Here is a 25,878-nt window from a genome sequence, read left to right as displayed (position 1 = left end):
GAGACATGACATGTAAAATACCCTGAAGATAATAATCAATGCAAAATTAACTTTTGAACTAGAGGAAATCCTGATAATTTGACACCTGACAGTAGAGCATGAACTTGCTGAGATTCCCCAGCACTTACACTAAACATTCTACTAAAGGATCCTGAGAGGGTTTAGACCCCACAAAGGAACCACCAGACCATTTATTTCAATGAAGATTTTACAGGTGCAAGGAACAATGATCAGAATAAGTTACACAAGTTCCAAAATATATCTACTTACTTCAAATGCATCTGACAGGATCAGAAGATCCCAAGGAGGATGAACCCAATATAGAATGGTGCTCACAGGGACTGCACTTGACCTTTAACTGGCCTGAGAAATGATCCCTGGGAGTGCAGCTTCTCAATGGGAGTGCCAGATCACACAATCAGCCTTTCCATCTATACTTCAAATTTAGATAAAATAATTGAAGGTGCAAAGTGCTAATAAAATACTATATGCATGAAAGTGTTACACAAGTGTGGACCACAGCTGGAAGCCATAATAGGGAGACGTGGAGAATGTTTTCTGGGAAGAAAACATAAAAGAGCTGTTGAGTTTCTTTATCCAAACTTGCCCTATAACCACAAATCTTCAAACCAAATCTTCAAATGAGTATAAGAATGACAATGATCAATGTACATGGATGCTTAAAGGGAAAGAGCAAGCAAACCAAACACTAAGTTGAATGATGGCAAGTTCAAAAATATTGCACTGGATTTTGTTGGTCATCATAAAGCAATGAATGTTATCCTGCTCTGCAAGTGTAAATTAATTCATTCTAGAATGTGCTTCTGGCAAAAACATACTGTTACAGATTAGGTTACTATTTGGTGAATGTCCCTTTAAGACATAGTACAGTTGTGGGTGTGTGTGTGTGGCGTTATTACGACAACAACAGGAGATAATGATGTGCTGACGTTTTGGTTCAGTCAGAAAAGAGAGGGAGGAGAAAGGGAGACACTGCCTGCTGGTCTCTGCATCGATGGATGAAAAAACAATAACTATGTCTGTCACTACAATCCACATATGGATTTTTGGAATAATCCAGTAGAGTCCACTTTGTCGTTAACCTGTAGAGGGAAACAGGTATTTGTGTGGATGGCCACGTCTCAAATGCCTTTCAGGGTGGTAGATACTTCGGAACAAAGCAGTGGAAATCATCAGTGACTGAGGTGTCGTATGGGTTCCATCGTGGAACATTTGGATTTTGTAATTCCTCTCTATTTTCTCTCTACATTTTCTCTTCAGTCAACGGTGGTTTTGCAAAGGCCTTTGCTCACGTTTCACCTTATGACTTGCTGAATTGAACTTTGAGAACTATTCCTGGACTTGGAGTTTGGGAATTTGCCAGACACTTCGGGTTTAGTTTTGGGGTTAATGTTTAAGATCTAACATTTTTACTTCTAACATTCTAACATTTTTACTTTTATTTTTCTTATTATCATAAGTAGTTATTAATAAAATAGTTTCTAACACTTATACATGACTCAGTGTGTTTCTTTTGCTGCTGGTACGTAACAATACCTTTAGGAAACAATCTCACTGGATATTACAAGTACCTCTAAGGTCCCTGTTGAAGTCATGCAATCTTCGTATTTCCCCTTCCAGTTTATTCCTCATGGCTTTATCCAGAGTTTCTCGTTTGGTGCTGGACTTTACCAAATTCTCATGGGCTTCTGAGATCCGCTGGATTTCCATTTCAAACTGCAAAAGAATATAAAATAATGCACTGTTAGCTATTGTCTCCATTTATTTTCATTTCTTAACGGGTTATTGAGAGGGGAAAGCACATGATTTGCTTTTTAGAAAAAACATGTACATGTGATTTTATTAATGTGAACAGAAATCAAAAACAAATTTCTTGAAGCTCATGCAGACATACTAAGTTTGAAAGATGTAGTTATATTATTGGTTTTAAGTGGAATGAAAGGGAAAGTTTGTTTTTATACCAGGCAATAGCAGGGTAATGAAAGGAAGGCCACACATTCCTCTATTCACATGGAACTCAATGGAAAGTTTTACTTGAACTGCTTCCTCCAGACACCCAATTATAAAAGCAGTTACTTAAAATCTTTCAACTGTATTTGCCTGAGGGAGAATGAGAAAGCACAGCACAACAACAGTGTAGAAAAACCCAATCTGTGACTGTAGAAAGGAAATCAGTGTCAACCCAATAACAAAAGTGAGACTACTATTTTCAATTAATTTTCCTTTTTAAAAATAATCCTTCTGAAGATCATAGTGAGTGTGTACTTCCATTGAAATCTTTAAGTTTGTGCTCTGTAGTTCATCAACTTTGGACCAGAGACCAACACGAGCTGACATAATGTTAACAATAGAATCCCACAAATGTTGGCTGCTTTAACAAAATATGCCCCACTTTTTCCTGGGACGGATAAAGAGAAAGCAGCAGGGAACATGTCAGGAATAACAGCTGGTAAACATTTGCTTGTATGTTCCAAGGTCATTAAGAACTGCATTAAAAGTAATATATACTGTGGGATGAGCAAGCACAGAATTTAAACAATGTGGACAACCAACTGTTCTTCTTGGGTTGGGGTGATGGGACTGGCTTTGAACAGGGTACAACAGGGAAAAATACACAATTCAACTATCTATTTCCTGCCCTTGCCTCTAATCTTGTATAAAAGGACATCTAGGCCCCTTTGATATCTAGGTCCCATATTTAACAAATACTTTGCTTTTTCTGCTTTGTGTACTAGAATGGAAGAACTCACATTTTTCTACATTATATTGCACCAGCTGTTTCTGGCCTACTCACTCAGCTTGTTGACATTCCCTTAAGGTTCTTTACATCCCCCTCAATGCTCAGACTCCAGTCTGGTTTCATACCATCAACAAACTTGGAAATATGACATTTGGTCCCCTCAGCCAAAACATACATATAGTTTATGAATAGTTGGGGCCCAAGCACCAATCCCTGCAATGACCACTAGTCACAGCCTGCCAACACGAGAAGAATCTGTTTATTCCCACTCTTTGCTTCCTGTTAGCTATTCCAAATTGCTATCTGTATATTACCCACAATTCCACATGCTCTAACTTTGTTGACCAACCTATTGTGTGGGACCTTAACAAAAGCCTTCCAAATATTGGCTCCCTCTTATCAATTCCACTAACCACATCTCTAACAGATTATTCAGACATGATTTTGCTTTAATAAATCCACACCAACTCGGCTCAATTCCACTATTCTTTAAGGTTATTTTATCCTTCATTACAGATTGCAATGCTGTCTCTACCACTGACATTTGGTTAACAGGTTAGTGGTTCCCTATTTTTTCTCTGCCATTCTTAAATGTCAGGGTGATTGCTACCCTCCAAACTACAGTAACAACAGAATCTATGGAATTTTGGAAGATAAAAACCACCATCTCTATATACATCACTCACAAAGGCCACAAAGAGACAGTGAATGCAGAAGTGATGAGGGAAATGACAGTAAGACAAATCCAAAAAAGCAAAGTAATGCAGCACAACTACCACAACGGACAAAATGTCTTAAGTTGTACAAACAGAGAAGAGCAAAGACAAAGTTATAGATAATAACAAAGAATGAGTAGGTAGGAAGCAACAGTTATACTTGCAGCATATTACGCCACGTTGCTGAAAGTACAAGGTGATAACTTCATAGGTGAAGTGTCTGAGATTGGAGTGAATAGAGCAACATGTAACTTCTTAACCAATCAGATTGAAGGATTGTGAAATTAACAATGCAAACACTGAGCAGGAAGTGTGAATTAGAAGAAATAAAATTAAATGTCAAATCATGCATAGAGAAAGATAAAGGAAAGAAAGATTGGATAAAGAGAGAAAAAGAAAATAAACTTTACACCTCTAAAATTTCAAACTCTTAAAACAAAGTAATGAGATTACAGAGTTGTAATAGTTAACTTTCATTGCAGAGGTTACATGGTAAAAATTAACATGTATTAAATTGGTAACATGGTATGTAGAATGAAATGAACAAAATAAGTTTCTGTGACGTTTAGTTCACATCAACTTCACTACGTTCAATGCATTTTGATGGCGAGGCAGATAGTAGCAAGCTAAGCTCTCGTTGAGACAGCACATTCTGCCAGTTTCATTTGGATTATCAGTTACATCTGCCCATCCCTAAAATTGCTGCGGTATTTAAACAAATAATGATTTGTACTCTTAAATCTGGTTATATTTGGATTGAAATTCATGGCCTGTTATTTCTTACAAGACTCTACACCCAGCTCTGAATCACTGAGCAATGCCAATGCAATGCATTGATAACTAATTTTAAATATAAAGTGGATTTTTAAAATCTGAAACCTTATCACAGGCAAGAGATACCAAAAAGGAAAAAAAGATATCAAACCTTAAGGCATCTACACTTTAAGGAGGACTTGAAACCAAAGAAATATCATTAAATTATTTAAGATTGACTGTGTGGCTTCCAACACCAGATTTCCCATTTGTTGTTAGACAGCAAAATTGTGCAATAGGTTTGAAAACGTTGATAACTTTTTAGGCTGGTCAGATTCTAGAACAACACTCTGGGCAATTCAAATGGAACTGTTGCTTTAGCATTCTCATGCTGAAAGTTGGTTGGGTGGCAATAGGAGTCTCATTATATGCTTTCTTCCAATGTTAGTGATTTGGATCATCAGTCTTGGATGCAAACACCCTTCAAATAACAGAGACGTCAGACTGCCACAAAATTACAGCACAAGTACAACCAGGAGTAATGTGCAGGGCCATGTCTTTATGGTTAAAAATCATATAAACATTCATCGAGCGGCAGGCCAATCTGTTATGCCTTCACTGGTCATGTGGATTCCATTTGTAAATGTCTAAAGTTTTGGCAAACTTTCAGTTATTTACTTCACCTTTCTCCTTTCCAAACACAATATTTGAACAAACAATGCGCCAATGATTTGATTTTTATAGGAATCTGCAAACGACCCTTTCAATGACTTGCAAGGAACACATTAGAAACAATGCTCTTGGAACATTCATAAGTAGAAGCAGCACCATCCCAAATACAGAGAAGTGTGTAAATCAGCATGGAGCATGCCTTGGCAGTGAAGTGGAATAGACGGAACAGGTGTCTGACATACCCGGCGAGAGCTGGCATCATTTATAAAATATTTCTTTGGGTATGGATGGGAACAATATCCAAGGCACCTCTGCAAATGAAGATATTAGGCCCTCATGAACTTCCCTCATTGAACACATTGGTAGGGGCCAAACAGATTGCAGGATGCATTTAGACAGGCATTTAAACTGGCAAGGCAGAGAAGGATATGGTCCGAATGCAGGCAAATGGGAATAGTGTAGATGGGCAAAAAGGTCAACGTGGACATAGTGGATCTAAGGAGCCATTTCTGTGCTGTATGATTCTGACTCTTTCTGGGCCCTCTGCTTTCACCAGCACTGGCAGGCATTACAAGTGTGAGCCCATTGCCTGGAAGTGATCTCTGAATGACATAACAAGTTTGTAGCTAAATGGGTTACTCCAACGTTAATTAATTTCTTGTAGCGGTTGCTACCGCAGAATAAAACAAGACTCTACTCGGAGGATTGCCAAACAGAACTGGTTTATTTTCCCACCTTGCGCGGGCCCTTTAAGGGAGAACGTTCCTGCCCAAAACAACCGGCAATGACGTAAGTCCTGCGTCATCAGGACTTTCCCGCGCGCGGGTTCTCCCCATCGCTCGGAAAGACGAGGCCCGCCGCCATCTTGGGCCTCGTCGCTCCGACGCCGCGCGACCCGAATGCCGAGCCGGTTCGCCCGACTAGACGGTGAGTCGCCACACAACCCCCCCCAGAACCGGTGAGACAGTCCCCAAGGTCCGTGGGCTGTGCCAGCTGCCGCTTAGGGGGCCGGCCTCTGCGTCGCGGCGTGGCAACCTCGACAGGCTGTTGCAGATCCAAATGGGCCGGTTTGAGGTGGTCCGCTGTGAAAACCTGTTCCCTGCCTCCAATGTCCAAAATAAAAGTGGATCCGTTATTCCATATGACTCGGAACGGTCCCTCATATGGTCGTTGCAATGGCGCCCGAGGTGTGCCCCTGCGAACGAAAACAAACTTACAGTCCCGTAGTTGTGGGAGGATGGGACTTGACCGTGCCGTGAGGTGGGAATCGGGGCCAAGTCGCCAAGCTTCTCGCGCAGTCTTTGTAGGACTGCTGGGGGTTGTTCCCCTTGGTCCCGAAGGGCAGGTATGAAATCCCCGGGGACAACTAGTGGCGCCCCGTATACAAGCTCAGCTGACGAAGTGCGGAGGTCTTCTTTGGGGGCAGTGCGTATGCCGAGCAGGACCCAAGGCAGCTCGTCAACCCAGTTAGGACCCTTCAGGCGGGCCATCAAGGCTGATTTCAGATGGCGGTGAAAACGTTCCACCAACCCGTTTGATTGAGGATGGTAGGCCATGGTGGTGTGCAGCTGCGTCCCTAGCAGGTTCGCTAATGCAGCCCAGAGACTGGAAGTGAATTGGGTGCCTCTGTCTGAAGTGATGTGGGCCGGAACGCCAAAACGTGAGACCCAAGTTGTGAGCAGCACCCGAGCGCAGGAATCAGTTGTGATGTCAGTCAAGGGGGTTGCCTCAGGCCACCTCGTGAACCGGTCCACGATGGTAAGGAGGTACCGGGCTCCTCTTGAAACCGGCAGAGGGCCCACGAGGTCGACGTGTATGTGGTCGAACCTCCTACGGGGAGGCGCGAACTGCTGTGGTGGGACCTTGGTGTGTCGCTGGATTTTTGACATCTGGCAGTGCGGACAAGTCCTGGCCCACTCACTGACCTGTTTGCGCAGGCCATGCCAGACAAACTTGCTAGCGACCAGTCGGACAGTAGATCTGATGGACGGGTGCACCAACCCATGTACCGAGTCAAAAACGCGTCTCCGCCAGGCTGCAGGGACTATAGGGCGGGGCTGACCAGTCGCAACGTCGCAAAGTAGGGTCCGCTGACCTGGACCAACCAAGAAATCTCGGAGCTGCAGACCCGAGACTGTGGTTCTGTAGCTGGGCAGTTCGTCGTCAGCTTGCTGTGCGTCAGCTAGGGCCGTGTAGTTGACACCCAAGGATAGGTTGTGGATGGTTGGTCTGGAAAGTGCATCAGCAACGACATTATCCTTTCCGGAGACATGTTGGATGTCAGTTGTGAACTCGGAAATGTAGGATAAATGTCTCTGCTGACGAGCTGACCAGGGATCGGAGACTTTGGAGAAGGCAAAGGACAGAGGCTTATGATCGGTGAAAGCGGTGAAAGGCCTGCCTTCTAGAAAGTATCGGAAATGCCGGACCGCCAGATACAGCGCTAGAAGTTCCCGATCAAAAGCGCTGTACTTCAGTTCGGGCGGTCTAAGGTGCTTGCTGAAAAATGCCAAGGGTTGCCAGCGGCCTTCGAGTAGCTGTTCCAGTACCCCACCCACCGCGGTGTTGGATGCGTCTACCGTGAGGGCAGTCGGGACGTCAGTCCTGGGGTGTACAAGCATCGTGGCGTCTGCCAGGGCGTCTTTGGCCTTAATGAAAGCAGCCGCAGCCTCGTCAGTCCAGGTGATGTCCTTGCCCTTACCAGCCAGCAGCGAGAACAGAGGGCGCATGATACGGGCTGCTGCAGGGATGAAACGATGGTAAAAGTTGACCATCCCAAGGAATTCCTGTAGGCCTTTGACTGTGTCGGGGCGGGCAAAATGGCGGATAGCGTCCACCTTGGCGGGTAGGGGTGTTGCCCCGTCGCTGGTGATTTTGTGGCCGAGGAAATCGATAGAGTCAAGTCCGAATTGGCACTTGGACGGGTTGATCGTGAGGCCGAAATCGCGGAGGCGGGAATACAGCTGGTGGAGGTGGGAAAGGTGTTCCTGGCGGTTACGGCTGGCGATCAGTATGTCGTCCAAGTAAATGAACACGAAGTCCAGGTCTCGGCCTACTGCGTCCATCAGCCGCTGGAAGGTCTGTGCGGCGTTCTTAAGGCTGAACGGCATCCAAAGGAATTCGAAAAGGCCGAATGGGGTGATAATCGCAGTTTTGGGGACGTCATCCGGATGGACCGGGATTTGGTGGTATCCCCTAACGAGGTCCACTTTGGAAAAGATGCGGGCCCCGTGTAAGTTCGCTGCGAAGTCCTGGATGTGAGGGATGGGATAGCGGTCCGGGGTGGTGGCGTCATTCAGCCTGTGGTAGTCGCCGCAGGGCCTCCACCCTCCGGTGGCTTTGGGGACCATGTGCAGGGGGGAGGCCCAGGGGCTGTCTGACCTGCGAACAATCCCCAGCTCCTCCATGTGACGGAACTCTTCCTTTGCCAGGCGGAGCTTGTCTGGAGGTAATCGTCGTGCTCGGGCATGAAGGGGTGGCCCTGTGGTAATGATGTGGTGTCGTACCCCGTGTGTGGGCCTAGAATTTGTAAACGAAGGTGCCAAAATCGATCGGAATTCGGTTAGGAGCTTGGCGAAATCGTCGCCAGAAAGGGAAATGGAGTCCAGGCGCGGGGCTGGTGGGCTGATTTCTCCCAGGGGATAGGTCCGGAGAGTGCTAGAGTGGACTAACCGCTTCCTTCGCAGGTTGACTAACAGGTTGTGGGCCCGAAGGAAATCGGCTCCTAGGAGTGGTCGGGCGACGGTGGCAAGGGTAAACCAGGTTAAACGGCTGCCGCCAAATTGTAATTGAAGCGTACGGGTGCCGAAAGACCGTATCGTTGTACCGTTGGCGGCATTGAGTAGAGGACCTGGTGGCCTGTCACGAGTGTCGCGGCCTGTCGGGGGCAAAATACTGACCTCCGCTCCAGTATCAACGAGGAAACGCCGTCCAGATTTCTTGTCCTGAACGAAGAGGAGGCTCTGTCGGCGGCCAGCCGCCGTAGCCATCAGCAGTGGCTGGCCCTGGCGTTTCCCTGAAACTTGCAGGGTGGGCGGCATCGACGGGCCTCCGCACCCCACCTCTGATGGTAGAAGCACAGCTGGTCACCCATGTCGTCGTCTGCGTTCCTGGGGCGTGGTTGCTCGGTTGCTGGGGCCGGGCGAGGCGGGCGTTGGGCTCGTGGCCTGGTGATTTGACTGACGGACGAGCCGCTCTCGCGCTTGGCCCTCCACAGAACATCTGCCCGGGTGGCCACCTCACGGGGGTTGCTGAAGTCGGCGTCAGCTAACAACAAGTGGATGTCATTGGGGAGCTGTTCGAGGAAGGCCTGTTCGAACATCAGGCACGGCTTGTGTCCCTTGGCCAATGCCAGCATCTCATTCATTAGGGCGGATGGGGATCTGTCCCCCAGGCCATCCAGATGAAGCAGGCGGGTGGCGCGCTCACGACGGGAGAGGCCGAAGGTCCGAATCAAAAGGTCTTTGAAAGCCGGGTACTTATCTTCCTCCGGAGGCGACTGGATGAAGTCTCCAACCTGGGCGGCTGTCTCCTGGTCCAGAGAGCTAACCACATGGTAGTACTTCGTGGAGTCGGAGGTGATCTGCCGAAGGTGGAATTGCGCTTCGGCCTGTGTAAACCAGACGCTGGGCCGAAGTGTCCAAAAGGTGGGCAGCTTGAGGGCCACTGCGTTGGCTGCTGCGCTGTCGTTCATTTCGCGGGTCCAAAAGCCGTTTGGACCGTCGGGGTCACCAATGTAGCGGTTGCTACCGCGGAATAAAACAAGACTCTACTCGGAGGATTGCCAAACAGAACTGGTTTATTTTCCCGCCTTGCGCGGGCCCTTTAAGGGAGAATGTTCCCGCCCAAAACAACCGGCAATGATGTAAGTCCTGCGTCATCAGGACTTTCCTGCGCGCGGGTTCTCCCCGTCGCTCGGAAAGACGAGGCCTGCCGCCATCTTGGGCCTCGTCGCTCCGACGCCGCGCGACCCGACTGCCGAGCCGGTTCGCCCGACTAGACGGTGAGTCGCCACATTCTTGTACTTTAAGGTATTAATTTTCTGTTTCAGTTTTCATATGTCTACTTGAACATAAGGGCATTTTAAAATCAATTTAAGGCTTTTGACATTGGCACCTGAGAAAGGATTGTTGCTTGCAGTCCATTCCCCTTGAAAGATAGCTTTTTACAACAGGGTCAGTTCATCCAGTCCCCTGAATTCAGAATTGGTTAGTGTGGAATGGGTGGGCTTGGTGTCAATTTATGTCTTGTATCTTTGAAGTGCTTTGGGACATTCTACTGCAGTTTTGAAATGAATACATCTTTGTTGGGATTGCTCATCAAGGGCCCCACAGACTACTGAACGCATATCAAGATGGCATTAAATCCAATGAATATTCTTTATGCTGAATAAGGAAAAGCTGACTTTCTGCAGTTTATCATTTTTCCTCATGAACCTCCTTACTTTCTGGTAATTGTGACTTAATCCGTCCTCTGCAAACCTGCATCACCCATTTAATGCCAGATCCAATATTACCTTATATTAGTATCAATGAAAAAAATTAAATCCCAGCAGTTTAAAACTGTTGGTTCAAGCAATTGTGTCATTTTCTTGCATCTCAAGTTAGATTAAACTTACCACTGTATCTCAACAGATTTTAATACTGTGATCATCACTTTTACCCATTGTCTTTGCTGCTTTCTCATTCCATATTTTTAGTATTAAAACATTTAACATTAAGAACATTTTAAAATTGTTCTTCTCTTCCTTCACCACCTTCGTAGCCCATTTAGAATTACAATGTTTAACTAGCAGATATCTAGTTCCTATGGTTCACATAAGTCAATTAACGTATTTTGCACATCACAGAGAATGGGATGAGAAGCACATGAAATTATTTACACCAAATTAGCCAAAGGATTCACATTTTTGATGGGATGTTTTCATTTATTAGCCAGAATGCAGAATATGAGACCAGGGAGGCTATGTTAGAATTGTATACAACACTTCTTAGGCTGCAGCTTCAATACTATGTACAGTTCTGGTTGCCACATTTACAGGAAAAATGTGATTATACTGGAAATGGTGAAGAGGAGATTTAAGAGAATGTTGCCAAGACTGAAAAATTTGTCCTTTGCCTGATTGCTTTGGAACTGAAGATACTAAAGGGAGACTTAAATGAGCTGCATAAAGTTGAGAAGCAGAGACAAAGTAGCAAGGACTTGCTTTCCATAGTAGACAGGTCAAAAACCAGGGGGCATAGATTTAGAGTTAAAGAAGGATTAGAGTAGAGATGAGGATTTTGTTTTTACCCCAATGGTGGTGGGGATCTGGAATGCACTGCCTGAAAGGGTGGTGGAGACAAAAACCTTAATCACATTTGTTGTGCAGCTGAAGAGCTGTGCTTTGTACGGCCACAGACGGAGTGTTGGGAGGCCAGTCCCACAGCCATATTTCCCCCAGGTCACACTCACTTCACTTTTCCATCTATTGAGTGTACATTGGTTTTCTTAAGGTGAATAATCTGAGTATGTCTACTCCCAGATTGGTCTGGAACAAGTTTAATCCATTTGTAGTTCTATATTTTTATGCAGTAAATGACAGGGTCCTGAAGAGTGTTGTAGAACACAGAGACTGAGGGGTACAAGTACATAGTTTCCTGAAAGTGGTGGCACAGGTAAAGGGGATGGTGAAGGCAGCATTTGGCAAGCTTCCCTTCACTGGTCAGGGCATTTATAAGAGTTGGGACATCACATTACAGCCGTACAAGACGCTCGTGAGACTGCATTTGGTGAATTGTGTGCCGTTCTGGTTGCCCAGCTATAGGAAGGATGTCATTAAACCAGAAAGGGTGCAGAAAATATTCACAAGGATGTCACCAGGACTGGACGGCTTGAGTTACAAGGCAAGACCGGGTAAGCTGGGGCTGTTTTCGCTGGAGCATAGTAGGCTGAGGGGTGACCTTAGAGAGGTATACAAAATCATGAGGGGCATAGATAAGGTAAATGTTCAGTCTTTTTCCCAGGGTAGGAGAGTCTAAAGCTAGAGGACACAAATTTAATGTGAGAGGGGAAAGATTTCAAGGGAGCCTGAGGAGCAAGTTTTTTCACACAAAGGGTGGTGGGTATATGGAAATGAGCTGCCAGAGAAGTGGTAGAGGTGGGTACAATTACTACATTTAAACAGGTATATGGACAGCAAAGGTTCAGAGGGTATGGGCCAAATGCAGACAAAATGGGACTAGCTCAGGTAAGCAACTCGGTTGGCATGGACAAGTTGGACCGAAAGGCCCGTTTCCGTATGGTATACGATTCTATATTCTATGACTATATTCTCATCTTCATCAGCTAAATATGGTGCAGTTATGTTTCAGAGAGCTTAATTATTCTTCCATATTTTTACAGTCTATCAGGTATTGGAAGTTATCATTCAATTTTCTTCCTTGATGCGCAAAGCTCTATTTTTTAAAGCAGAGGTAAACAGATTCTTGATAAGTAAGGGGTGAAGGTTTCAAGGGTAGATGGGAATGCAGAATTGAGGTTACAATCAGAGCAGTCATGATCATATTAAATAGCAGAACAGGCTGGAGGGACTCAACTCCTCTTACTTGTATGTTTGTTTGTATGTTTAAGATCTTACTGGCTCTACTTGCCCTATTGTTATACTTTAGAAATGTAAATCTACACCAACCTACGAAAAACAGAGGTGTCTCATTTAAGCATCTTGTGTGTAAACAATATTGGAAGATGGGTGGAATACCACTACAGCAATGTTACATTTCACTGAAAAAACAAGAAGGTTTGATAATGCATAAAAATACTTCAGTGCTAGCTATCGCAGCACTGCATACTTCTAGCCAAGGACAAGAGAAACCATCAGATATTGTGTACTGGGAATCATTTTGCATGGTTGAGATAGTATGCTGCATTAAACCAAGGTAAAAACATGCAAATGAGTGCATTTTGTTATTAGCTTCAGTGCAAAATTACATCTAATTAACAAAACTGTTTTCACATAACTTGAATTTACTTTGTTCATGCATTTGCAATTTACTAGTTGGGTCCAGAATTAGAAAGTGCCCTTCATTAAAAATTCTGTTCTTAGTCCAGACTTTGAAAATGACTTGGAGGAATTCCAATGATCTAATTAATCTAAACTAAACACCAATTTTATTTTTACTGAAATCTCTGAAAATGGCAGGCAGTCATTTATACCAACATACTTGTGCTGGATAGACAAGATCTCTAGACAAAAACAAAAAGGTTTAACAGATTTGCAATTAATTTGGTTTTGTTTGGGCCCAACAGATATTAGTTCTAGTTCAATCTGACCTGTAATGATATCTGCTGAAACATGCTGTACTCTAGAATATATGAACATAACAAAGCACGAAACAAAAGAAGCCCATTCAATGCTGAGTGCATTCCTTTTTATGGAATAAAGAGTTGTTGTAATCTCAGCTCAGATGGAAACCAAACAACAAACTGTGGGAGCAACTCAGTGGGCCAAGCAGCATCTGTGGAGGCAAAGGGATAGTCAATATTTCAGGTCAAGACCCTGTACCAGTCTTTTACACAAGTATTTTTTTTTAACAAACACAGAGAGCGGTAGGTGCCTGGAACGTGCTGCCAGGGGAGGTGGTGGAAGCAGATATGACGGCAATGCTTAAGAGGCATTTAGATAGGCACAGGAACAGGCAGGGAATTGAGGGATATAGACCATGTTCAGGTAGTTGGGATTAGTTTGGATTGGCATCATGTCAGCAAAAACATGGGCCAAAATGGCTGTTCCTGTGCTGTACTCTTTTATGTTCTCTGCATTAGTCTTGATGCAGGGTCTTGACCCAAAACATTGACTGTTACTCCAGCAATTTGTTTTTTTTCCTCCAGGTTCCAGAATCTGCAGTCAGTTGTGTCTCAGATGGAAGCCATTTTGCTCATTATGCCTATGCTGGTACAAACACCACATTGGATCTGTTCATCACAAATCATTATACACCAACCACAGAAACTCTCGACTTTGATCCTTCAACCATTGTAGAAAATAAAGTCAAATGAGAACTAGCATTAGAGGAAAATAAGTAAACACCCAGCAACCTATAGTTAAGTCTTCCCTATGTCTGTTTAAAAAAAAATTCATTCCTTTCAAGCCAAAGATGAAACAGACAATGTACCTGCTTGGTCCCATCACTAATAAGCTGCATACAGTAAGTAGAACATGACACTCTCTGGTCATGGATGCTGATCCTGGTATAAAATGGCTTGCATCATTGTTGGTATTCAAATAGTGAGGAAGACCTAAGTCCTTAGAGGTTTCAGATGCAGAAAGTGAAATGGCTCTTCTAGCTCCTCCTCTGAAGAAAATGTAAAATTGCAGAGTAGATTGCCTGTGCCACATGTGTCTTTTCTTAAGAGATACTTGATAGTCACAGAAAAACATGACCGACTTTTCATTCACCCACTCCTTAGCCCAGGGTCCAGGTACACCAAATACAATTCTCTCAGTGAACATGAGCAAAAGCAGCAAGAAAAAAAATCATCACGCTTTTGGGTAACAACTTCAAATACCTAGTTGCAAATATGTGCAATGCACTTATTATCCCAGCTATCAGAGCACAGAATGTACAAATAGACAACTCGAGAGCAAAAAAAAAACAACCAGCCAATTAGAGCACACTTCTACTCATATCAACTCACCTAACCTTGAATTCAACTGCATTTTGAATGACCCTGCTGTACTGTCTGGTCAGATCATTTCTATCATCTCTTTGAGGAAAGAAATTCTTCCTAATATTTGCTTAAATTTAAAAAGCACACAATTTGACACATGCACTGGCAATGGTATTTGGAGAATGGATACGGACTTTATGTCATAATGTAGAACGAGACATAATTCAAGACCTTACAGCACAGAAACAGGCCCTTTGGCCCACCCAGTCTACATTGACCATCAAGCACCCACTTTTACACTAATCCTACCCCAACCCATTTATTCTTTTTTTAGTGAAATGAGTGATGAAACCATGATTCATCATGGTCACTAATATCTGCAAGATCTACGGCTCAGTTATGGTGGACAACAGCTGTAGTTTTGTGTTATCTTCATACAGTTATCTGGTACTCTCCTTTGTACTGTTCTCTCCCTGTTATTGCAAATAGAAGAGTTTGGTAGGTAAACCCACACAGCTGAAAACATACTAGTCATGAGAATGTCTTTCACTCCAGCAGTTTGAAGTACATTTGAGTATCTTGCAACAAGGCAACAAGGTCCTGAAATAGGCAAATAAATCTGAGATGCATGTTAACAGAGTCCTGGTTTTATGCATCCTTAAGATATTACTTTCCCTAGCTAGATTTGTCATACCCGATAAGGTATGGACAAGGCATAATCTTGTAAGTTGTATCTTCAGGGGTATAAAATACTTGCAAATTTAACAACATCCAGCATCATTTCATTTGCTCCAGAGATGGAGAAGCAGAAAACATCAAGGAAATGTCCAAATCCATCCAAGCTGGAGATGTAATTAGAATGAAAGTGAAATAGATTCTGTATACAAATACAATTTTCAAAATGAGAAGTCATTTCCTAGATGGGAAATTCAGCTCTGACTTGTTTTTGCTGCTTAATGGATACAAATGCCTTTGACACACTTTTACTGTGAATAATTAGTTACACAACCAACAGTATAAATTGGGTAATATCTGAAATCACATAATCAGTTTAGCATTCTTGCCGATTTTGATCTCAATGGAATTGGACATCAACTATTGGCTGCTTGAATGTCTTACCCTATCCCACAATCAAAGCCATACTGCATCCCATTAACTTTATGTGGAAAAAAATGTTGTTTTCACCTTGTGCAGTAAAGAGTGTTATCTGAAAACATTGGTGCTCCACTCTTTAGCAGGGCTTAGTTATAATCTAGTAGAAAACAATTAGAGTCATACAGCATGGAAACATGCCCTTCGGCCCAACTGGTCCACACTGACCAAGATTCCCATCTAATCTAGTCCCATTTGCCTGCGTTTCACCTATATCCCTCTAAACCTTTCCTATCTATGTACCTGTCCAAGCACCTTTAAAATGTTGTTAATGTACCTGCCTCAACCACTTCCTCTGGCAGCTCATTCCATATACTGACCACTCTCTGGGTGAAAAAGTTGCCCATCAAGTTCCTATTAAATCTCTCCCCTCTCACCTTAAATCTACGCCCTCTAGTTCTCGACTCCCCAACCCTCTGAAAAAGACTGCGTGCATTCACCCAATCTATGCCCCTCATAATTTTGTACACTCTTGATATTTGTTTTTTGGATTGAGCATGGTTCATGATACCACAAAAAAAATCAGGACTCAATTCTCTTTGATAAGAAAACAACATGAACATGTAAACTGTAGAACATAGTTGTGAGAGTGTACAAGAATCATTTTTCACTGACTTTATTATAAGAGCCTAAATGTTTTCCATATATCGATTACAGCTCAGTAATAGTTTGGTACATATAAAAGCAGAACTGACACAGGTATATGGTAAGTGCAGTTAATTAATGTGGCCTAAGCAGAAAAGTGGGAGGAAAAGTCCATTATTTGGCACAGTTTTTACTAAATAATCAAAAATGCTAAATTATAGCAGGTAGCATTAATAATCTGCACCTGATAGCTAAACTACTTCATGGTTTAGGAGAGTAACAGGGGATAGGTGGAGGAAAAAAAGACGAAAACTGGATACTAGGCAGGAATTTAAGAGTCAGGTTTCTAAAAGAAAAAAGAAAGCACATTTTAAAGTTGCTTTTGAAAATGGAGAAATTTTCATAATACTTTGATGGATTAAGGTTGTATTACTGATGGAGTAAACAGAGGAAGATAAAGTTTTACACAGATTTGTACTAATTGACAAATGACAGATTAAATGATTAGTTTATATTTAAAATTATCAGCTTTGCCTTTTTGGTGAGGTGGTTGGCATATATTCAAAACTCTGACAGTTACAAATTACCCTGTTTAATGGGTTTCATGAAGTTTTCTTGCACCTTGACATTCTATTTATTAGTACTATATTAAACAGATATACACAGAGAATTCAAAGTATGCAGGAGGAATGATTATACTCGTTTATTCTTCAGAATGAAAGATACCAGATCAAAACATTAATATACAATTTACAAATGGACTTCATCAGAATCTATGACCTCCTAGTTTCACCCCCATCTGCCTCCTTTCCTGAAGGAAGATGATGACGTGGAACTACTTCTCTTTATCAACATCTGCCCCTTTTGCCGATTCACATTGATGGATGTTTCCAATCAGAAACATCAACAGAGGCTGATTTTTTTTTCCTTTGCTATATTGATCAGAGTCATAGACCACATACAGACACGGCCTGCCATGTCCATGCTGACCTTTATGCCCGTCTACTCTAATCCCATTTGCCTGCATTTGGTCCGCATCCTTCTACATCTCACCTATTTAAGCGGCTGTCTAAATGTTTTTTTATATATAAAAGGGTAATAATTGTATCTGATTCCACCGCCTCCTCTGGCAGCACATTCCAGACATCAACCACTCACAACATAAACAAATTTGCCCTTTAGATCCCTTTAAGTCTCCCACCTCTCATCTTAAAACTAAGCCCTTTTGTTTTCGATGCCCCTAACGTGGGAAAAAGATTTTGACCATCTCCCCTATTTATGCCTCTCATAATCTTATATACTCCTACCAGGTCACCCCTCACCCTCCTTCGCTTCTGGGAAAACGAGCCCAGCCCATCCCCATAACTAAAACTTCAATCCAGGCAACATCCTAGTGAATCCTCTGCATTCTCTCCAGCACAATCACATGCTTCCTATCATGTGGTGACCAGAACTGCCGAACCAGCGTTTTGTAAATTTGCAATGTAATGTCCCAAGTCTTATACTCTGTGCCCCGATCTATGAATGCAAGTAGGCTATATGCCTTTTCTCCACCCTATCCTCTGTTGCCACTTTCAGGGACTATGGATTTGGACCCCTAGGTCTCTGTTCATTAACATTCCTTAGTACCCTGCCAGTTACTGTACATGTCCTACCCCTATCTGACTTCCCAAACTGTATCACCTTGCACTTGTGGAGATTAAATTCCATCTGCCAACATCCACATGAGGAGGAGCAAGTGCAGATGGGAGCATAATAGCATAAAGCAGCTAGATAGAAGTCCGGTCTTAACAGCTGCTCATCAATGATGGGAGTCATCCAGGACCAGCTTACAGAAAAGTAAGCAACGAGCCTTGTCAATTCATGGAACCCTTTGAGAGGAGTGATGGTAATTCTCACTATCTACCTTGTTATGACCTTGCACCTTATTGTCTACCTGCAATGCACCTCCCTGTAGCTGTGACACTTTACCCTGTATTCTGTTATTGTTTTTACCCTGTGCTACCTTAATGCACCTGTGTAATGAATTGATCTGTAAGAACTGTATGCAAGACAAGTTTTTCCACTGTACCTTGGTCCAAGTGACAATAATAAACCAATACCAATATGGAGGACTTAGGTAGCTGTAAGAATGCAGTACATTTTGAGTACTTCAAAGATCCACGGCCCTTATTTCTAAGGCTACTAGCAACTGCAGATGTCCCCTATTGAGCTGGAAGTCCACTTTGGAGCCATTGAATTAATGCTATTTTGTCCTTGGGCACGACAACCACAGGGAGACGCAAGCAACTGCAGATGCTGGAATCTGGAACAAAAAACAAGCTGATGGAGAAACTCAGCACGTCGCGCAGCATCTGGAGGGAAATAGTCAATGTTCTGGGTTGAGACCCTTCATCTGGACTGAAAGAGTAGAGGGGTGATAGCCAGTATAAAGAGGGGAGGGGAAAGGGTGGAGCAAGGCAAGGAAAATGTATAACCAGGTGAGGAGAGGTTGATTGGGAGAGAGAGCAGAGGCTGGGAGGCAATACGTGGGAGGCAACAAAAGGCTGCCGATTATGAAATCGGATAAGAAAGGAAGGTGAAGAGTGGAGCCAAATAAGGGAGGGAAGGTGGGCAGATGGGAACAGTGGGGGGTGGGAACCCAGTGGTAAGACTGTGTGGGTGGTGACTAGATGGAGTCAGTGGGGGAGGGCAAATGAACTGGGTGATAGGGGGCTGGGAGTGGTTTTGGAAAGAAGGGTCTGTGTGAGAGGACGAGGGTTCATCAAAAGGAGAGACAAAAGGACGGAGATGGAGCAGGTTACCTAAAGGTGGAGAATTCAGTGTTCACACTGTCAGGTTGTAGACTTCCCAGGAAGACTATGAGGTGCTGTTCTTCTAGTTTGTGTTTGGCCTCACCCTGGCAGTGCAGGAGGTTGAGGACGAACAGGTCAGTATGGGAATAGGAATTAAAATGGCTTGCAACCGGGAGCTCCAGATGGCCACTGTGGACGGAGCACAGGTGCTTGGCAAAACAGTTGCCTAAGTCTGTGCTTAGTCTCACTGACGTAGAGGAGGCCAAATCAAGAGCACTGAATGCAATAGTCAAGGAGGTGGTGCATGTGAATCCTTGCCTCACCTGGAAGGGCTGTTTAGATCCCCAGATGGTGGTGAAGGAAGAGGTGTTACACCTTCTTCGGTTGTAGGGGAAAGTGCCTGAAGAGGCGAACGGACGAGTGAACCAGGGAGTCACAGAGAGAAAGCAGAAAGGAGTGGGGAGGGTTGGTAGTGTGATCACACTGCAGCTGGCAAAAATGTCAAAGAATAACTTGCTGGAATGCAGAGGCTGGTGAGGTGAAAGGCAAAGACCAATAGAACTCTCTCTGTTTTGGGGGAGGTGGGGTGAGACCAGATGTGTGTGTAATGCAGGAGATGTGGGTGAGGGCTCCATCAATCACAGAGGTGGGGGAAAAGCCATGCTTCCTGAAAAAGGTGAACATCTGAGATGTGGTGGAGTGGAAGGTCTCATCTCGAAAGCAGATGCAGCGGAGATAGAGAAACTGAGAAAAAGGGGTGGCATCCTGATGAGAGACAGGGTGGGAGAAGGTGTAGTGTGGTATGCTATCTTCCCCACTGTTTTTTCAGTCCAGGTGAAGGATCTTGACTCAAAACATCAACTGTCAATTTTTCTCCACAGATGACCCACTGAGTTCCTCTAGCAGCTTGTTTTTTGATAGCCATATGCATGCATTTGCCTGTGAACAAATTGACTGGATATGCTGAGAAAGTGCCGAGTAGCCTTGAAGTAGTACTGAATTGAGTAGAAAAATAGAATCATCAGCTGTGACTGAAAAATTGAGTACTGTAACTCAGACAAAGTACTGTCACACCTGATTAAGCTCATTCCTCTTGAGCAGGATTCAACACCAGGGCTATGTTCACAACATAATTTTGCTTATTCTTGCAATATAAAGAAAAAAATTGCTAAAATCAAGACATATGTTTAGGTTTTGGTTTTCTTGTTATGCAGCTTTTATTTATATTAACTATATCATCTGTTCCTTTGACCTAATGACGGCAATAATGTTACTTTTAGAAATTGGTTATATAACAGAACAAGTCATATGGCTAGCAACTGCTAGAAATACCTTAACAATGAACTACCCTTGAAACTTGGCTTGCCGTCAATCTGAAAGAACAAAAGAACCACAGTACCTTTTGTAGCTTTGCAGTTTTTTCACAAAAACCATCCAGTTCCTGGCGCAGGGCACGGTTTTCTTCTGATAACATCTCCACCATCTGCTGTGCACGTGCCACAATTGAAACAGCGTCAACTGAAAGTTGCTGGTTTGACACAGATGATGGCTGGGGCTGGGGAGAAGTAGGCTGTATTATTGCAAGTTGCAACTGATTCTTTTCCAAGGAGCTCTGGGAAGACATGGGGCTGTGGTGTTGCAATGGTTGTGGTTGACAAAATGCCTGGCATTGTCTGGAAAAAAACAAAGCAATCATCACAACAAAAATAAAATTAATACAAGTGCATGAAGCAGCACACTTCATAATGCATCTAGCTGCGTCGGACATGTGGATGGTTATGACTATGTAGCTAATAACAAAACTCTAGAATTCCCTTCCTAAAGCTTTCTGCCATTCTTTCTTCACGATGTTCCTCAAAACCTCCCTCTTTGACCAAGCATTTGATCACCCAACCCAATATACTCTTGTGACCTGGTATCACATCTTAATGTATATGGAGTCCATTTGGCAAATGTTACTTGACAGAATTGTCAGATTCAAAACACTCTCAGATTAGCCATAATCACTACAAAATCCAGATTCTACAATTTGGCTATTATATTCACCATATAGGCCCAGTTTGCTATCTCTGCCTCATCGCGGACAGTATTATGACTTCAATGTTCTCTGCAATATGACAGAATTGTTAGTCTTAAAAAAATAAATATTCTCTCCTGATTATTCCTATTAAAAATGATTAACCATTAACCCACCCCTCTAATCACTTTCAGAAATACTCAGGTCAAGCCCAATTGCTGGAATATAGAAAAACTAGTTTGCAACCACCAGTCACTCAAAAGCTTGTGCTGCAGAGTGCCCAGTGCAAGCCATCACATTGCAGTTCTTGAAATCTCCTGTCATTTGTAAATACTGCTACTAAATTAAACTTTTGAGTACAAGGTCTGCCAACTCTTCAAGTGGAACAGTTGGTCATTTAAACACCTTTTAAATTAACCAATATTTCATATTCCTTCTGGCAAACAATTCCAAACATTATTATATTTTCCATTCAGTTCATTTCTCAATCTGTATTTTTCATTGGTTTAGGCTTTATTTTTTTCCCCCATATTAATATCTTGCAAAAAAAGGGTAAAAGAATGTTGTAGATACACATTCACTTAAAAGGTTCTTTGTGTTTTAAAATTTCTTGTTGATTTAATTTTCATGTAATTCAATCAGCTGCTCCTGAAAGCGAAGGAATTCTTGTAGTTATGGGCCAACTAACAACTAACTCAACTCTTTCTTTACTTTTGAAAATTTCCTTTGTATTTTATTATATATTGCTCTTCTTTAAAAGGTATTTAGGCAGCTTTTTTAAAAATTCAAATGTAATCCAAATCTTCTGAGAGATTCTTTTTTTTTAAAAAAAGTCACCAGGAAGCCAAATAATTTGGTGCAAGAACTTTTTCCCCTTTCTTGAGGGAGTTACCAAGAACATTGATTAGACTTTGCTGTAGAACTGGTGAACAATCAGATTGTTTGTACTTGCACTAAGGAATGAAGTCTGGAGAACAGAACATTTTCTGTTTCTTTAGGATAGTGTTTAGTATGGTCAGCCCAGCAAATCATGGCTACATGCCAGATTTTAAGTTTGCAACACATTAGTCCCAGCATTGGAAGAGTATTTTGACTTGCTACTGTAGCTTACTCTATATTCTGGAAATTTCCACAGCAAAAATGACATAACTGTTGGCCAAATAGTGTTTTTTTTGTAATATAAACACCATGTGCTTATGTTCACTGATATCTCAATAACAAAGAGGTGCACTACAGATATTAATTTTCATCTTTACAAACTACCTTTGAACATTGACACTATGCTGGTTTTAAGCTCTCTCTTAAATTATTTTCAAAATAGGACAGTTAGTTGATTTATAAAGTGTGCTGGCACCTCTTAAGGCTGAATATTGTTCTGTATTCTCCATGCAATATTTTTTGAGCAGGAAGGCATATTATGGGGAAATCACAACAGGGCGTGTTCCACAGTTATGCAACAGTTAAATGCCAAGAGGCATAAATTATGTAGATATAACAGACTATTTTCAAGTATAGAATTAACAACTCTTAAGCAAGGCTTACAATAAAGCTGATATGATTAGTGATTGGTTTACTGTAGGATTTCTAAAATACCTGGCCGAGAATAGGATTGGTGGGTACAGAAGCTTGTTATATAAAAACATGCTGTTGTTACAGGCTGAAATTAAGTACCACCTCTGAGATACAGGATTTCTCAGCTATAAATGCTGTCTGGAAGATAACAAATGAATGATATTGACAGTGTTTCTGAATCTTCGTGGCTTAGATGCTTAAGAAGATGGATTGACAATGGTTACTGAACTAATAAGGCCAACCTTCTGTTGAAAAGTTAGATGTGTGGATCTGCCAACTTTTATGCACTGAACTCAATGGAAGCTTGGGCCTCCCGAGCACAGGCTCAAGTGCAACCTTCCGCTCCAGTCTCAATCTGGTCTGCACTGATGGACTCCTCATTAACTGCAATGCAGCAGTGCAGAGTTCCACAGGATTCCCCAGCTTTTCGGTTTGAAAGTCTGCAAACTTAACCTGAGACAACTAGTACACCTGACAAGTACAGTGGCCCTATCAAACCTACATTTCTTCCCACCGAAAAAATAGTTTATTCTAAAAAAATACACTTTATTCATAAAATTTACAATTACACAATATGGGACATTCTTCTGCTGTCATTCACTCCACTTTGCATTTCATTACATCTGCTTACAATATTTGACCTCACATTAACAAGCATCAATGTTTTCTTTCTCAAACATAGATTATTATATGGGACCTAGCTCCTCAGTGTCCAGTAATGGGAGGGCCCTAAACCATGGTCTTTCCTCATAATGCCTTGGTGATATTCAAACCAACAATGGGACCAGTTCACTGATAGGCTCCACTGTAATCAAATGAAGTCTGTGGCGTACTGGATGAAGAACCAAGGAATCCAGCACTACATTAAACAGTACACCAATGCAATATAGCATCAGTCAACTTGCTGCAGAGAAACACCACTGAACATTGTGATTTTGAACTGCTACTTGAAAGAACATTGCCCCCTCCCTTCCAATCTTTTCACCTCCTTCAGTATAACTCCCACCCCCAAATCGCTTCCTCCCTTCTGCTAGTGACCTCCCAATTCCTTATCGCTCTTACGTCTTTCACACAAATGCCTCTCTTATTCACTGGGACTCACAAGAAATGCACATGTAACTCCCTTTGCTCATTTAAAAATATGTTCCTCTGCCAACTCTTATTGTAAACACAAAAGTTGCCACTTTTAAATCTTTAAACGATGTTGTTGCTGACAGTCGAAGCTATTATAAACATGAACTTAGAAAATAATTGATATGCCCAGTGGCCATTTCCTGCACCTTTTGCCAAATGTAAGCAAATAGGGTCAGCAGGAAACAAGACACATGAAGTTCAGAACACAAAAACTCAACACTTTTCTTATAGCACGCTATCTCCACAGCAAAACTGAGCATTGTCTGCTGGGTTGTGCCAATACAAGCCAGCCTCACAAATGAAGAAGATATCCCAGATAATGCCGAAAAGAAAAGCATGGTCCAGAGTAGGTGATTGGGGAGCTTAGGTCAACGCAAACCTATTCCAATAGACCTGGTGTGCTGAAAAGCCACTTCCTTAACTTCTAAAATCAGTACAAAAGCCAGAAAATATTATATCTAATTCATTGCCATTTGATACCTAGCATACTAATAACTGTAACAACGAATGAAAATGGGGATATAAATCACCTCCAAAATTAATTCAACATAATTTGCTTACGTAGAGAAAACTAGTGTTAACTTCAGGCTTATGATGGGAGGAAAAGATAAATCATGTTTAAAGCAATATTATTCTTGTGTAATGTTCTTAATTCATCATTTCAAATTCCTTCTATCATTATTTTCATCAGTGACATCATTGCTGGAACTCATAGGTCAAGCAGTATCTGTGAAGGCAAAGGGATGGTTGATGATTCAGGTTGAGACCCTGCATCAGAAATGGCAAGCATCCCTTTGCTTCCACAGATGTCGCTTCACCCACCGAGTTCTTCCAGCAGTTTATTTTTTGCTCCCGATATCTCCACTTCACTCTGTTCTACAAGCATAAATTCAATAATCACATAATCCCAGCATTGCCATGGTGTGTGTGTTGTGTGTGTGTGGTGTGTGTGTGTGTGTGTGTGTGTGTGTGTGTGTGTGTAGGCACTGCAGTCTGAAGAAGTGGCACAGCAGTACTGTAGACAATCCTCTGATCCAACCTTTCAGAGGACAGTCTTCACTGGGAATACAGGATCAGTGAATTCAAAACGTAATTCAAAATGTTCTTTTCAGACATGATAGAAATTTAAAAGGTCAAAAATCTCTAAATGAATGCTGGCATTCCAAATGGACTAAAATTCTCATGAGGCACATTCTTGAATTTCTGAAGCATGCACCAGGTTAGGATCAATATCTTACACATCCACTATTTTTTCTAGAAATCTGAGTGAAAACAGAACAGAAAACAACCCCATATTAAATTAATCTGTACACATCATAAAGAATCTAATATTACACTTTCACAATTTCTTCGAATCAACATGTATTTTTGTTAAAAATATAAGCAGAACAGTTTTTACCTCGCAGATCCATATTCTGGTGGTGATTGGTATCTTAGAATAGTTGCTTCCTGTCTAATCGCAAGTGTACCGGTATACGGCTTAGGCAATTCCTGAAGAATTCCTGAGGGTGCATCATTGTAAAAGTGCCCAAGCTCTTGAGGCTGATCAAGCGTTGGAAATATTTGCCTGGCTTTAAAAGGGTATTCTGGAGGTGGACCTCTCGAGTCTACTCCTTTTGTGGGGGTCTGTGGAGATGGTTGTGCTCCATTCTTGAAGGTTTTGTTGCTTTGTTGGGAAGGAATACTGTTGCTTGAGGCAGCAGGATGTGACTTTACACCATTCCTTTCCAAAGAAAGTTGCATTAGCCTCTCACTAAGTGAGCGAACATGACCTTGTTTAAGTTCTTTTAGTGCTTCATCTTTGTGCACCTGCCCAGAGCTTACTCGTTAACTGTAGGTCTCCCCTCAGTTCTTGTTTCTGACTGACGACTCCAGCAACATATAAACCAGGAGCAACAGTTGTTTGCTGCTGTCCTCTGAAGAACTGAGATTGTGCTTTGGCTTCCTCATAGGTTGGTAGTTCATCGATATTCTGCTGTGCTAGAGTGAGCCGTGCCTGCTTCTCCATCACACTGTTGTCCACCTGATGCTCTTGCCCTTGAGGTTCTTGGCGTGCTGACTGGTGGACCATTG

General features: G+C 42.6%; 1 protein-coding gene across 1 annotated transcript in view; it reads right to left on the bottom strand.

Annotated features, from left to right (window-relative positions):
- amotl1 (angiomotin like 1) overlaps window positions 1-25,878 on the bottom strand; it is a 111,931-nt gene that overhangs the window by 31,507 nt on the left and 54,546 nt on the right. The window contains 5 exon segments of the mRNA XM_052026757.1: window positions 1,593-1,737; window positions 20,482-20,755; window positions 25,205-25,631; window positions 25,634-25,660; window positions 25,663-25,878. Of these exon segments, the coding sequence (XP_051882717.1) occupies window positions 1,593-1,737; window positions 20,482-20,755; window positions 25,205-25,631; window positions 25,634-25,660; window positions 25,663-25,878 (1,089 nt within the window).

The sequence above is a fragment of the Pristis pectinata genome, chromosome 11, assembly GCF_009764475.1.
Source record: "Pristis pectinata isolate sPriPec2 chromosome 11, sPriPec2.1.pri, whole genome shotgun sequence".
In the NCBI taxonomy this organism is placed as follows: domain Eukaryota; kingdom Metazoa; phylum Chordata; class Chondrichthyes; order Rhinopristiformes; family Pristidae; genus Pristis; species Pristis pectinata.
The sequence above is the reverse complement of the archived record's forward strand: the minus strand, read 5'-3'. Positions and strand labels throughout refer to the sequence as shown.